The sequence below is a fragment of the Botryllus schlosseri genome, chromosome 11, assembly GCF_051294905.1.
Source record: "Botryllus schlosseri isolate E-star chromosome 11, Bs_hap1, whole genome shotgun sequence".
NCBI classification, from domain to species: domain Eukaryota; kingdom Metazoa; phylum Chordata; class Ascidiacea; order Stolidobranchia; family Styelidae; genus Botryllus; species Botryllus schlosseri.
Genome location: NC_137246.1, coordinates 22,382,834 through 22,398,584, shown reverse-complemented (window position 1 = coordinate 22,398,584; position 15,751 = coordinate 22,382,834). Strand labels below are relative to the sequence as shown.

At 39.5% G+C, this 15,751-nt stretch overlaps 2 protein-coding genes and 1 long non-coding RNA gene across 4 annotated transcripts in view; 2 read left to right on the top strand and 1 right to left on the bottom strand.

The window, feature by feature from the left end:
• Positions 1–556: 556 nt before the first annotated feature.
• Positions 557–2,143, top strand: LOC145450285 (neuferricin-like). The gene is made up of 4 exons (XM_080328802.1): positions 557–1,125; positions 1,289–1,429; positions 1,494–1,680; positions 1,737–2,143. Exons 1-4 carry the CDS (start codon positions 777–779, stop codon positions 1,948–1,950), a joined length of 891 nt encoding a protein of 296 aa, XP_080184928.1. The 5' UTR covers positions 557–776; the 3' UTR covers positions 1,951–2,143.
• The window catches only part of LOC145450282 (intraflagellar transport protein 57 homolog), a 207,298-nt gene continuing 193,455 nt past the window's right edge, over positions 1,909–15,751 (bottom strand). The window contains exons 2-13 of one of the 2 annotated variants that reach the window (XM_080328798.1): positions 7,953–8,092; positions 7,665–7,773; positions 5,357–5,519; positions 5,178–5,296; positions 4,872–5,040; positions 4,279–4,369; positions 4,108–4,202; positions 3,429–3,560; positions 3,224–3,353; positions 3,068–3,165; positions 2,937–3,006; positions 1,909–2,304 (exon numbers count right to left, since the gene is read on the bottom strand). In XM_080328798.1, coding sequence (XP_080184924.1) covers positions 2,159–2,304; positions 2,937–3,006; positions 3,068–3,165; positions 3,224–3,353; positions 3,429–3,560; positions 4,108–4,202; positions 4,279–4,369; positions 4,872–5,040; positions 5,178–5,296; positions 5,357–5,519; positions 7,665–7,773; positions 7,953–8,004 — 1,374 coding nt within the window. In that variant the 5' untranslated portion in view covers positions 8,005–8,092 and the 3' untranslated portion in view covers positions 1,909–2,158. The remainder of the gene's footprint in view (positions 2,305–2,936; positions 3,007–3,067; positions 3,166–3,223; positions 3,354–3,428; positions 3,561–4,107; positions 4,203–4,278; positions 4,370–4,871; positions 5,041–5,177; positions 5,297–5,356; positions 5,520–7,664; positions 7,774–7,952; positions 8,093–15,751) is intronic. The other variant, XM_080328799.1, reaches the window with a different exon arrangement.
• LOC145450610 (uncharacterized) lies at positions 10,914–14,223 on the top strand. Its single transcript, XR_013918538.1, has 3 exons — positions 10,914–12,865; positions 13,896–13,973; positions 14,154–14,223. It is a non-coding gene; the product is annotated as an uncharacterized LOC145450610 (long non-coding RNA).

Sequence of the window (15,751 nt, the reverse complement as noted above, 5' to 3'; positions counted from 1 at the left end):
CGTGGTCCGGTAATCTTGAGGATGGACTGTATTTATTTAGTAGTAATTGCTTGTAATTCGACTTGAATGTGGACATGCTCGTCGACTGTCGGATGGCCGGCGGGATACTGTTCCACACATCAGGTCCGGCATATTTGATGGAGCGATGATCTTTTCGGTCGATCATATGATATTTGGACGACGTGGACGCGCGTGTGTTGTACTTGTGCGCTTTTGATTCAGAGGTAAAGAAGTCATTGAAATATTCGGGGCAACGACCGCAGTGAAACTGATACATAAACTTGGCGACAGACTAATTTGTCGCAGTGATAGTAATCCCCGAGTGGCCAATCATTTTCGACTGGTGGCATCGGCAAAGCGTTGAATATCAAATTGTCAGATCTCCCGCAACTGAAAATTACAGTTTTGACTCGAGAAATGCATTTCGATAACAAGCATTCACTGACAGACATCCATCTACTATTTTTTCTTCAGCAAATGGACAGCGCGATGTTGCACCATCGTTCATTCAACCATAGCATTTATGAAGACTATGATTCAACTGAGCTAGATACTATGATTGCTCAATGCTCATCCACCCATATATTACCAGAAACGACACTATGACAGGTAAAAGCCTGTGCACACAAATTGCCACAGTGCCCTCGCTGACATAGCCAAACGTGACCGCAGGCGTCATGTTCGAACAGCATACAGACAACATGTTAACGATCGATTGGCAAAACTAGCAGGTGAGCGGTTCACTTACCTGTCGCGTTCACGGTCGGCAATAAATAATGAGCTTAAAATCTTCGCTTGGCAAGATTCTGCTTGGGATCACGCTTGGGTATTTGGCGGGTCAATATCAAGAAGAGCTGAATTATTACAAAAATGAGGCAATAAGACTTTGCAGAAAATCGCTGTCCATAGAAACCGAGTCCGTTGGCACAAAAGGCTCCGATGCAGGTGTCAAATTAGAAAAGGGAGCCAAAAAGGGCAAACTATTCACGAAAGAAGATTTATGGGAAAACTACAGAGGCGGAAAAGGTAGCAAAGGCCTGCATCTGGCTATCATGGGACGAGTTTATGATGTCAAGAAAGGCTCAAAGCACTATGGTCCGGGTGGTGGTTACTCCTTCTTCGCAGGTATAGACTTCAGATTATGACTCACTATATATGTTCAGACGTGTCTTTTTACACTGTCTACAGTCTTTTGATACGTTCATTGCTTTGATTCACCCAAGTTATTAGAAAGAAAATAGGTATTATCTTGTCAACGTACACAATGACCATGTGCATATTACTACAGGTAGAGATGGGACCAAAGCATTTGCCACTGGAGAGTTCAATGATGCTGGATTAACAGATGATTTGTCAGGAGTGGAGACTTCTCATTTTCGAGAGTACGAAAATTGGGTTAATTTTTTTGATAAGGATTACAAATACGTTGGTGAGTATGTTTGTATATAGGCCTACTAAAATAAGAGGATATGAATTTTTCATATACAACCCAGGAAAGCTGGTGGGGAATTTCTATGATGCAAATGGTGAACCAACTCCCGCTCTAAAGGAAGCACATATCAAAATGAAAGAAGCCCAAAAACTCAAGGATGAAGCAGAGGAGCATAGCAAAAGATTTCCTCAATGTAACTCAGAATGGAGTCAAGCAGCAGGATCGAGAGTATGGTGCTCCAAAAAGAGGTAAGCTTGTGCCTGCTCAACATGTTGTAAATCATATTATTCGACGTAATTTACAGTGGTGGCATTGATCGCGATTGGGTCGGTGTGCCAAGACTGCTGAAACCTGCGACAGGTCACAGAGCTAGCTGTGTTTGCATACGAAACAAGGGACCTCCAACACTAGGACATACAAGCAAAAATGCTGACCGTGGTGACTTGGACTATCCCTATTTGAAAGAATACGAAGGATGTGATCCAGACTCTATATCCTGCAAGGTCAAACGAAAATAACATTTTCAAGCCAATCTATAAACATGTCAGGCGCTGTGCAAACTGAACAATATCATATACATGACAAATGTAACAAGAAGCTGTGTAACCACAAAAATATTTGAAGCAATCCATTTACACTATCGAGATACTTGCACTTTCGTATAAATAACTTTCTACACTGACTGCAGCTAATCATGAAATTCTCAATCAACTCGACTGTCTTCTTTCATGTGCTCGGTCTGTGCTGAGTGAAGAGATCGCTGACCAAGTTTAGGTATGCAGCTAAGCTGAACTCCTCTGCCTTGTCAAACTGATTGTAGCGAGACGCTTTGCTCGATTGCAGGAAACTGGCTGAACATTCTTGTATGCGTTCTGTAAAACAGACTTGGTCAGTAACGAAGAACTCATTTTTTAAAGTGGTAAAGCCGGTTGTTTTTCCTACGTCAACTACTTACTTACTTTTAGGCTACTTCTATTTATCATGTTTTATGAAAAGCTTACTTTTTATTTTGTAAAGCAGATAGTAGTTTTGGGACTTCTGGGATATGCTTGTATCATTTTCATGAGGGGGAATAGTCACAAAAAATGGGCAATAGCCCTTGTGTCACGGTAACTGAATGTATTTTCACAAGTTGCATCTATTTGTAGTACATTAGCCATTCTGGATGTCATGGACCTGTACCCAGCAATTTCGTACGAGACCACTTCTCATTAACTACCGTACTGCAAGTATCTACTTTTAAAAACTATATACTTGAGCTTGAATGATTTTCATGCATACATTTCATTCACATTTACAGTGGAAGTAGCATGACCACCTCTGACTAAACATTACCAATGCCAAACATTGAAAATGCCTAAACTTGCTAGTGAGATGCACGACAAAACCAAGACGAATCAAAGCAAAAGCAAGATCTAATCACATGATAGTAAGAGCAAAAAATGAGGAAATATCAATCTACAAGATATATAATTTTAGCTATAGGAATTGTATTCCGGCCCACCCAAGCCTTCTCCGTGGTTCACTGGTTGATTCATGTTGGTGTGCATCACACTCTTGTCCCTCAGCCGTGCCTGAAGATGCATACTGAATTAATTTTCAACCGCAAGTATATGCCTGAAATTGATGCCGTACCTGCATTAAAATATGTTCTATCACCCCGATTCTGATATCCATTTGAGTGGACTCCGTCTTCAATCTATTGAGCGATTGTTTGATCCTAACCAACGGAGCTGTTTGGAAATGGTATTTTAACGTCTTGTAGTCACAATTTGAATTTTGCAACTTCACCTCCGTCAGTCATGGTGCTGCCCCTGTCTTCCATTTCGTGTTTCACTTTCTCCAGATCTTCGGTGACATCGGCCAAGGAGCGGGACAGCTGAGTAACGCCACCACTACCTTGTCTGTACTTCTCTTTAGCCTGATAGCACGTGTCATACGGAATGAAATAAAAATGTGGTACTGAAAATGTAGAAAGTTCATAGCAGTCACTCACCTGTGCCAATTTATCTTGTGCTCCTCGGTACTGCTGCACGAGGTGTTCCAATTGGTTATTGATGTACTTTTCACGACTGGAAATCTTCTCCAGAGTTCTTCCTATTTCATCATGGAGCTTGTCCAAATGCGACTTCAATTAAAAATACATTGCTTTACAGCAGACAAAACGAAGCAAAGCACTGCTCCATCACCTATGCCATGCATATATAGTCTAATTTGTAACACCAGAGATTACAATTCAAAAGTCAATGGTTACAACTTGATGAGTATGTGTCTGAAACAAATGGCTTGAACCACAATTTATTGGGAAATATGGTGTCACTTCCATATATTCATGCAACTCTTCCAAACTACGCTTGATTGTCGGTTACCGTCTGTACATTTTCTACCACACCCTAAACTATACACAAACATTACACCAGGAACCAAGAGGGAATCATATGATGAACCTAGTAGCTTATAAATTAGTCAAGTTTCTTCTGCCAAGCAGACACATTTCCCATTTTATCGAACTATACGCAATGAGCATGCACGCATTAAATGCGCATAGGAAAATTAAACATAAGGTGAGCAACCTGCCTGAAATGCTAATAATGAGTGGGGCATGAAACTTGTACTAACACCACCTACAATTAGTAAACTATTAGTGCAGGCCCACATATTTCAGTAGCACATACCTTCGCTTCCGTCAATGATGATTCGATATCGGCCTTGTGGTGATGCATTTGGTCGACGTGCGTTCTCCAGTCCTTGTTATCTGTCCGTATTGTAACTGAAATGCAAATATGATAATATTGCACACCAGGGATACATGTATACAACCGAAATGGGTCTTCAAATGCGAGTACCTTTGAGAGATGGTGTTACTCTTTCAACTTCCAATTTCCATTCGTCCGCATTTGTGTTGGACTGCAAGATGTCAACTTGACGGCTTTCTTCCTACAGAGCGATCATGCAATACTTGGTAAAACAGAGTCAAGACAGTTGACCTTAATCTTCAAGTAGAAATAGCCCTTATCGCATGTTGTGACAAATAGTTTCCCACAACCTTGTCACCCAGAACAGACTTGTCTAAATCTAACAAGTAATGCCTTGCAGTAGGTTAATGCCTTAAAACATCTGAGTGTATCAATGTTGTCATGTCAACTCTACCAAGAAATATTTGATTATTCTACTCGAGGAGCATCAAAATAGATATGCCAATGCAAAATATCACAGTATGCCTGAAATACCAGCAGATATCTCAAGAATTGTGGACTTCTACTCGACCAATGTAAGTGCATGTTGTGCAGATGCAAGTAACACCTTCCGTTAGTTTACTATATTCGTATGCCAAGGAATTTGATGGATTGATTTTGCCGACCCCTTACATTCTTTTCACGATAGCGCAATTCTTTTAGCTGGAGTATCTCAAATTGATAAAAATGCTGATGATGCTTACTGTTTTATTGCCATTTGGCCTATTCAGAACCATGAAGGTATCCTCTTCACCATCTGAGGAATCGGGCGATAAATTTGCGATTTCGTCTTCCAATTTGTCAAGTTTCAATTCTGCCGTGTCCTCCTCCTGTATAACGTCCTCTTCTTGAGATTCCGTAGGATAGAAAGGGCTGTTAAAACGTAGATGTCAGCACAACTATAAATCATTACCTCTGTAGTGTAGGCATATGCATGTTTATAGTGAAAATAGTGACGGAATCTCAGGTACAGCAAGACAATCAAATGAAGTGTAATCATAGTAAATTACCTTCTCCATTGAAAATTACTCGATTTTAATGCTTCTTCGGTTAATCGATCAAGGACATAGCAGACATATTCACCGTACCCTTGCTTTAACTTGGATGGAGGAAAATCCACGCTGATGCCCTGATGACAAACGAATGCTTATCAATGTTGAATTCCGTTCGTACCTTGAATTTTGCTTACCAATCGTTTAACTTCCTCTAGTATACTTGATATTGTTGCGTTGGGGTCATCGAATTCTTGCGGCATGTCAAATGGTATGCCGATTACTGTAAGCAGCCAGGCCGACAATGAAGTGAATGCGTAAAATTGTTCTCCGGTGTTAGTTTGCAGAGCGAAATAATGCCTGTGAACAATGAAGAACTAGCCAAATTGGAAATCACAATAAAAAGGCCGCAGCCAGACTTGGCAATATGACCATATTGGCGACGAAAGCCTGCAGGTAGTGCTGACAGAAGCTCTAAGGCTTGATAAAATCACTCATACATGTCCATATAAATGCAGGCAGCTTTAAATTTGTAAGTCGACTTGGTTATATCACTCATGGCAGAGTAGCACTCAATCTATAACCACATAAAATTGCACTTACTAATATATTGATATATAACATTACTGCTGCATATGTTAATTTTTTCAAGGTCGAGGGCATGATCAACTTGAACACAAATATGTATATTTCATCACCAATACATGTATTGGGACATATTTCTAGCATACATGTCAGCAATCAGCATGTTGAACTACCGCCTTCTCAGCAAGGGCGTCATTATTCTGTTCGGTTGAATGCCAAAAAACACAAAATTACTGCTGTATAACAGTCATACTGACAAGGATTAGGCCTACCCGTGGATATTTCGTCACTCTGTACATTGGGTAGTTTATTGGCACAATATTTTTTTAGTAGGCCTATATATTTGAGTATTGATTTATAGCATGAAAGCTGTCACATGTATTCGTATTGACACGAACTATAATATATTCTTCTAACATTCGTCAGCAACTAGGAGAGATTTCCACAGAACTGTATTTTTGCTATTTTTGAAATATCTACTAGTTACTAATGAGGGCAGACTTGTTCAAACTATTCATTTAGTTAATTGATGGTCGACTAACAAACGTTTTTTTGAGTAGTTTCCAATCTAGTTCTAGTAGCAGATTTTGAAAATTGAGTAGTTCTAGTTGCAGATTCTGAAAAGTGAGTAGTTCTAGTTCCAGTTGTGGTTATTGAAAAGTGAGTAGTTCTAGACTTTTAGTTCTAGTTGTCTATAATAGAAACTTCAGTACCGTAGTTCTAGTTTCACATTTGAAAAAAATATTAGTTGCGAAACTAGAAAACATGCCGGTGTTCTGTTGAATGTTTGTGCAGCCATAACTAGCTCAGATTCATCACTGCTACGATAGTATAGTTATAACAGTGGTACAGCCAGTGGTTGGGTTTTTGGGGTCAACATATCTCCCATTTCCAACTCGCCACCACGTCCTCTTGAAATGTCGATTCTACGGCTAATGTTTCCGATAAAATTAATGTGTTGCCTAGGAGAATGAAATCCAGTTCAGTGCGATTCTTAACATTTAATGACTTGGGAACCCCTATGCCAGAGGTGGGCAATTATGTTTCTGAGAATGTGAAGCAGGATATACGGTAGCGGGCCAAGTCAAAAGTTTGCACTGCATTCTGTGGTGAATAAAGGTCAGTTCTAGTTTTAGTTCTAGTGACGGATTTTGAAAAGTGAGTAGTTCTAGTTCTAGTTGCGGATTGTGAAAAGCTAGTAGGCTAGTTTTAGTTCTAGTTGCATATTTTTAAAATTCATTAGTTCTAGTTCTAGTTGAGAGTTTTAAATATTGAGTTGTTCTAGTTCTAGTTACGGATTGTAAAAAGTGAGTAGTTCTAGTTCCAATTGGATGTTTTGAAAATTCATTACTTCTAATCCTAGTTGCACGTTTCAAAAATGTAGTTGTAGTTGTGCTTTTCGAAAATCCAGTAGTTTGTATGACTGACAGCCAAAATATTATTTCAATATGAACATATTATTCCATAGCATATTGAAGTTCTCTACTTCCAAGAGTATCTTCATACCGGTACCAGATTCAAATCATCACTACACTACATGCCTATCTTGTCAATCAATTAGAAAATTCAATGATGCGCGTTCAAAAACTACATACGACACAACATCAAGGTCTTCTTGGGGTGCATATGCGAATCTACTTGGCTGACAAGGCAAATTCATAAAGACATAGGCCCAGCATCTGTGTGTTGCAATGTTTGCGTATCGTAATTGGCAAAGGGATCACAGTAATCAAACCATGAATAATACACCTTCCAATCTTTTCATTGTATCGCAACTTTTGTGGTGTATTGAACTGATAAAAATTGCTAATAAACCATGAATAATATGATAGCGACTGGAGTTGCAAAATGAAATTGAGTCTACCATTTGATCAATGTTGTAGATTTATGGCAGCCTAACTCCTTGTTCACTTTTAGTACCTTGTAAATGGTTTCATGTTTTGTTTTCTTGAAAAATTTTCTTCAAAGTTCAATAATTTCAGCTTGTCCAACAAGTCCGACATGATTTCAAATACTTGGAACGTGGCACCTGCAAAAGAATGAATTCCAGTATTATCGCACCACTCAAGCATATAATGATATGAGCAAGCAGTCAATCAATATTTACTAGGCGACACTTTATGTAATGCCTGGTTTCACATAATTTCTTAAGCTGTACTGAATAATTTTACATAAGGTAATCCTATATGAAAGGTTGTAACTGCTCACCTGGTCCTTTATCCTCGTCATCTGCACCACCTCTTCGAGAATCTTCAGCCATTGATATTTTTATGGTCAACAGATAATAACAGCTGGATAACGGAGCTTGATTGGAATGTTTCTAATTCTGATAGTGAATGAACTATGAACTATGAAAATGATATGCAATAAGAAATCAATGGGGGCTTGAAATGGAGCATTGGAACGTTACCCATCATTTGTTCTGGAGAGTCTGATTTCGCGATATCCGAATGTAATGATACGAACGATCGCATGGCATAGATATAAGTCAATCGTCAGAAATCCGTATGTTATTGTCTCGGTTGGTACTATGACCTTCGTAATAACCGAAGCATGTACATAGTTAATAATCTTAAAATAGATCACTAACCTACAGTCTGCTGCAGACAGTGTCTACTGGCCGCTGGGGTTACGTATCTATATCGGTAAAGTAACTAACCTGCGGATAGAAATCTATTGTCGGGAAAATCACAGCCGCAATGTTGATTAAATGAAGCTGTTCCCGTAACCATTGAAGCGTATCCCGAAATTACATCATCAGCTCATATCAATGATAGTTCGTGTACCCGTAGTACATTTAACTATAAATAACTAAGGTAAACTGGTTTACCTTAGTTATCTATAATTGAACGCTCTCGCATTCGAAATTTAATAATGGATCAAATTCAAGTCTATGCATAAAATTTCATCATTTCAAAAATCTCAAGACTGCGATACAATGAAGGATAGGAAGGTGCCGAAACGACTTGGAGTACTTTGAGATCAGATACCCACATGGACCTAGGCGATGTAAATATGAGGCATGCACACCGACGAGAGTATGAATGAAAGTAAAAGAAGACAAAATAAAATGATAAGGTACAAAATCAGGTGGCATGTGATGGAAGGCGAGATCGATAGGTCAGGTCGTGGTCCGGGAAATGTTGAGGGCTGACTAGTAGGTTATTCATTCAGAAGAAATTGCTTGTATTTCTACTTGAATGTGGACATGCTCGATGACTAACAACTGAGTGATACAGCACCTTTTCAGGTGAATAATCAACTCTTTATTCGTTCCTCGATTCAGAATAAAGGACTACATCTGTATTTATAACAGTTAGCAAAATGAAATGACTTTGAACCATCTCTCGTACTTTGAAAATTCAACTTGACTCGACTCGTGACTTCAATCATGACTTGACTTGACTTGACTCAAGTCACCTTTGAAAATCGATTAACCTGACTTGACTCGAGTCAAAATGTGCAATGAATCGAGATGACTTGTGACTCGAAGGTAGTGACTTGATCCCTAGACTGTCAAACTCTGTATATGTTACAGTACTGCCCGCGGGTCGCATCGGGCCCGCCACACGAATTCATGCGACCCGCGAAGCAATTCTCAGGAGATCCATTCGACACCAGTGTTATGGTATCACTCTATAGTCACCAGTAGGGCTGGGAAAAATCGAGTACCTGAGTGATTCGATTCTGAATCGAGTATTTTGCTTCGAGTCGAGTCGAGTAATCGAGTAATCGAGTATCACTTATCACTTATTATGACGTCCCATCAGTTTGGGAGATGACAAAATTCAAATATGAACTTTCACCCTACCACAAATAATATATAAAGCCTGTCGTACACCATGTAGAGGTAATTTGTAGCATTGCAACACGTGTAACGCATGCTGTTATACGAGCAATCGAAGTTTCAAGGCTTCCAGAGTGAAAAATGGTATCGAATTATAATTTTTGTAGATAAATTTACTCTTATTGACATGGAGCGCAGGATTTCAGTAGTCGAAAAAAGTCACCTTTTACTACTCGACTCGAATCATTAAGATTAATACTCGATTCAGATTCGAGTACTCGAATCATTGTGCGCAGCCCTAGTCACCAGTAGGGACAAGTCGGTGACAAGTGCACACCGCCATTAGGTAACCGCTATATGCATGTTACATGGAAAACACACTTTAAAGAAAAATACCGCGATGAACCAAATTCCTGCTTCCTCGTTTACAGTTCATTCTTTTGTAGGCTACTACGTATAACCACAGCTCGTACTCGGTACCGAGCAGCCTACACGCTGGTAAAACGCATATAGGGCCTATGCTACGCAAGACTATAATCCCAGATAATATACTGAAACAAAGGGTGCATAGAAATATGTATATTTATATCGTCGTGTTTCTGTCATTTCCCTTGTTTGTATAGCTGTGGCTATAGAATATAGAACCCATTTGATCCGTAACATGTTGTTATATTATTATTGAATATATATCAGTGTTGAGATCAAGTCACTACCTTCGAGTCGCGAGTCATTGCACATTTTGACTCGAGTCAAGTCAAGTCAATCGATTTTGCAGGTGACTGGATTTTTGTAGGTGACTCGAGTCAAGTCGAGTCAAGTCAAGTCAAGCTTAATTTTCCAGGCACGAGGCATAATTACGTCATAGTGTTTTGATAGCTGTTTGAAAGTCGCCATTTATTTTGAATCCAGGGACGAATATAAAGTTGAATAGGCCTAATCATGAAAAGGCGTCGTATCGCTCACGCATACGTAGAACTGGATGCAAAACTACGTATAATTTACTGTATAGCATCAGTCTATATAATTACACGGGTCGACATTTTTAAACTTATTTTTGTTTTTTTTAGAACGAATAATTGAGTTTACCTAATTTGACGATGCTGATTCCGAATTTGCCGTCAGAATTCACTCATCACGTCACAATTTTTCGCAAAAATCGAATACGGCTGTATTAAGGGCGTTGATGCTCGTTTAGGTCCGTATATGACACGAAACACATCCTACAAAGCTCGCAGTTTACTTTATTGATTTTGAGGTTTGATTATCTTGAACTAAAACCCTCCAGATAATCAGGATCCTTAGTATTTCCAAGAAATTTAGATTCAACTTCAATGAAAGAGAGACATGTATTTATTTTCAAATCCGCCGTCCTAATAAGAACCCAGCAAACACATAATTGCCTACGGCTATCCAAGCAGTGTCCGAGTGTCCCAGTGTCCGGTTGGATAGACGTGGGCTAATACTTGGCTATCCACGTTCGAAAATGTCCGGTTCGGATATCCTAGGACATACATACAGAAAATCATTTCGGATAGTCCACTAAAAGTCCCAATTCAATATTCAATGGATATCGTAATCTGACAGTGTGCGGATATTTCCATGTTGTATCAGCTAAAAAGTCAACCACTCAAGTTCTTGCTGATAAGGGCACATATTTCATCCTTTCAAGATATTTCAAGAGTACAGTTCGAAAGAAAATCGCACATTTACACACCGTAATTCGGGATAGTCCACTGAAAGTGCGAATCAGAATTCCAATGGATATCATATTCGGACAGTGTGAGGATAGCTCCATTTTGTTTCAGCTATAAAGTTAACCTCTCAACTCCCGACGCTGATATGCACAAATTGCACACATTTCAGTATTTCAAAATATTTCAATAGAATTTGACGGAAAATCATCACTGGACGTGATTCTTCATAGCGACGTCACGTAACCGGATTATGCATGCTGGCATTGAACGGTCAATATTCACTGTCGGGCCTACATTTCAAGCTTTTAAACTTTGCCATTTCTGTGCCCTTTTAGCTGTCGTGTTACTGTTTGTTCCTGTGGTGAACATTCGCAATTCCGAAAGATGTTACGAACTTTTCGCGTGCGTCATGCCGTGAGATGTTTAGCGTTTTTCACTTGAATACGTTCAATGGGTCGGCAGAAATGGCGACTGCGCACAGTGAATCTGACTTGATCGCCATATAATTTACAGGGATTATATGCTGGTATATTGAATAGTTAATGCTACATTCTCTTTCGTACTTTTCTTTCGAGCATGTAATAAACTTTACAATTTTACAATTACAATATTTGTATCTCATAATGTCTTACCGATGTTATGTAGCTAAGTGATGTTACCCCGCTGAATACCACTCAACGATTGACGAGCTTTCCTCGTGCGTCGCGCCATGCGTGAAGTGAATGAGATCATTAGCCTTTTTCATCGATATGCGCAGTGGCGCATTGCGCAGCGAGCCCAGTTCACGTGATTCAAATTTTCGTCTGGGAAGTTTGAACCGTGATTCTGTGAAGTGAATTGTTGTCAGCGGCGAGAAGCATTTTCGACATTTGCTGTGTGCCACTTAGCTCGGTGATTACTTAACCGCAACCACTGGTTGTAGCAGTGTAGTCAGTCAATGATAATGATACGGTTATAGTCAGAAGTGGCGTATGTGCACAACGAAAATGCGCTTGGTTTTTAAATCCCTATAGTATTAAAGAGCTATATGACGGATGTTCGGTAGGTATAGGTAGGTTTAGAGTTGATACTGTTATAGTACGTCCTTTTATTGTAACCAAACTTGATTTCTTGATCAACATAAGGTAAGAGTTACTGTTTTGTGATTAATAACTGGAAATGGATTGGAAGGTATCACTTGACTGACCGCAAGCTATCAGAATTTTTGAATGAGACCCGTAACCCAAATTGAGTGATAGACATCCCTACTCAAGAGTCGTGATTGCTGGTATTTCAATCATGATATTAATGCTTGGCTTCCAAATTGTATTATTGAAGTACCGATATTCAATTCTACCCAGCGCTATGGTTTGAGTATTGCAATACTAACTTGGATAGCTCGGCATCGGATGCGGGGAAAAGATGACGGATACGAAGATCTACCAAATATGATTCCGATTCAAGGTCTGATTCGGGTGGTCACGAGAAGATTCAAAGAAAACGCACATGTTCCACTGATACCATAGTGACACTGATCTTGCTGAAGCTCGGGCGAAACAGTTCGAAAAGAAATCTCAGCATCTTGAAGAAAAGTGAAGGAAGAAATCTGCCAGTAATGTCATGATTTTACGGACCGTGTATCACCAATTTACCAAATGCAGGTTAAAGCTTAATTCCTCCATGTGGTATCAAAACATCTAGAAATCTGCAGTTATGACCGTTTCATTTGTAAAAAAAATTATTTAACTCTTATATATAGTCTAGAAAGCTGAGCTGGGTATACCGTATGTAAGTTATGAATTATTTGAAATTTTCTATGCTCAGCTCATGCAATGATGACTGTAGAAACTTCCAATTTGATAACTCAGCGTTAATGTTAGAGCTGGCGACCAGAATGAACAATTTAATTAGACGGGTCTCAATCGAAAGCTACTTTCGCACTGACTCTGAAAAGAGAAATTAAAATCTGGTCCGGGCACTGGAACGCCCCGGAAATCGCCCCCGAAAGGCCAAAGTCGGTATTTTTTCTATCAATGGTAACGTCGGTAGACAATGACCGTTCAATGTCTCGTACTGATTGTGACATCATTGGGCGCCTTGGCGAAGTCGCTTGCCGTGTTCCCCGTGATTCTCAGAGTATAGCGCGTCGTATCAATGGCTGTAGCGCAAATAAGTCGTAATGTGAATATTTTGTGTATTTTATGCGTCGTCGCGCATTCAAAAATTTGGATAAGTATAAATTATAGCACAAAAGCCTAAACATATATCATAGAATTTACTATCAACGCGTATTTCTTGGTACGCAACAGGCCGATCTACAAAACAGTTTGTTCCATTCGGCACGGCGGTTCTTGAATTTCATTGTAATATATATTCAGCACGACTTCGCCAAGGCGTTCAATGATGTCACAATCAGTTCTACACATTTGATTTGTCATTGTCTACTGCCGCTACCTTTGTTAGAAACAATGCACATTTTAAAAGCAATTTTCGGGGGTTTTAGTGCCCGTACCAGATTTTAATTTATATTTTTCTGAATCAGTGCGAAAGTAGCTTTATATTGAGACCTGTTTTATTAAATTTTGCGCTCTATTCGCCAGCTATAAGATTACCATTATTTGACTGCGTTTAATCAACCCATGCCCGTTATTGCGTGTTTGAGTTGCCACTGACTGTTATTTATCTGTTCAGATACGTTGTCTCAGCAAGTAGCCCTTCCTAGAGAGAGTCGTCTAGGTTCATTCTGCTGGGAATTTCCTACTGGAAATGGTGAGTATATGGTATATTTAATTGATTAGCCCTGAGTTTCCCAATAGAGTGGCAACTGATAAAGTTGAGCAGAACTGGGAAGAAAGCTCTGTGTGCACTGAGTTTATACAATATATTATATATCGTAGGTTGAACTAGTTGTCGTCTCTATAAATTGTTTACTATAATCTTCCTGTTTAGGTGCTTGTTGCAATATTCTACGACTGTTCCGGAAAAGGACTACGAGATTGAAGTCAGATCGGTGTTGCGCAAATAAGTAGAGATAGCAGGCAAATCATATGATGTCTGTAGCAGACGCTATGGTTTAGGCCAGCGATGTTATCACATGCGCCAGTCCTGCTGTAGACTCGATAGTTCAGGCTGGTAACGATATCAGGCATAGCCTGGCGCACGTGATATTTCATGCCAGCGATTATAGCGTGCATGCGGACGCGCTAAATGGTTTGAAATTCGATCCGCGATATGGTTGAGCTCGAGTCCGTCCAGCAATGAAGTTTATTGTATTGGAAAATAGAAGGTTCCCGTTCGAACTAATCGAATAAATTCAGAATTTACGCCACAGAAAACCTCGTGTTGCATCACTATTTGACAACGTAATTCAACGCCGTGCACTGCACAATGCGCAGTATTATCAACGAATCAAACACCGACACGTGACATCGAGGAAATGCGAGTGTATAAACCAGACAAGAATTAGTAGCCCACAGATGATAGCAGACGAAAAAGCACGCATCCGAGGCCTACGATACGAATATTGTAGGCCTCGCCTGGCGCATCTAATCAGTAATTCACCAACTTGAATACAGCACAATGGGTCGGAACCTAGTCTGACAACACGACAAATGCATGTCGAAATCCCGGGTTACAATTTATTGGGGCGTTTCAAGCATTAGTTTGTCGCCGCCTACGAAGCTGCGTATTCAATTATTTGAGTGTGTATCGGTTAATGGTAAATAGTTAGCATTTACGCGATATCACGGACTTGCTCATTGACAGCGCTGATGTCGTATCGAAATGACTAGACAATAGAGATATACGAAAATTTGAAATCGCAGCCGGCGGGCGTTTCAGCATATTGAATGGGGTGCCACCCCGTAACTCGGCGCCTATGACCATGACCATACTCATATATTTACCCTTGTTTTACCTATGTGTCAGTTTTTTTTTCATTTTCGTGGTCGTTAATATTAGTGTGAAAAGTAGTTTATTTGCAAAGTATATCACCATCATTTGAACGTGTCTATTAGCTATTTCAATGAAGTCTACTAATTTCCAGCTAATCCGTGTCATATCTTTTATTCGTCAACTGGCGATGTCTTCATCCAAACTCTACCATAGGCCCCTGTAAAGATGGAAATGAGTGGGAAAAAGCATCCCTACATCTTAGGCGTTTTGATCATGTCGGAGTGGTGAAATTTTCCACCGTAAATACTATTATTTGAAAAATGATGGAAATTTCTAATTGGATGACCTCAGCATCTGCGAATTGAAATGAGTCAAATTTTTTGTGCAAGGTATAACCTAATGATTTGCCAGCTAAGCCAATCAAATTTGAAAAAAGTTTTTTTTGAACACCCCTAGTGTCCACTGTTCCATAATGATCATAAATTTTAATATTCACGATTTGTGCGTTTATGCATAGTATGCTGTACTTTGTCAGTGTTTGAATGAATTTTGCAAGGCGTTCGGAATTGGTAGCATTTTGAAGGATCGTTTCATGTTCGCTTGTAATGATTTTCTTGCTAATTATTTTAGGACAAGAATGCAGAACAAGTCCG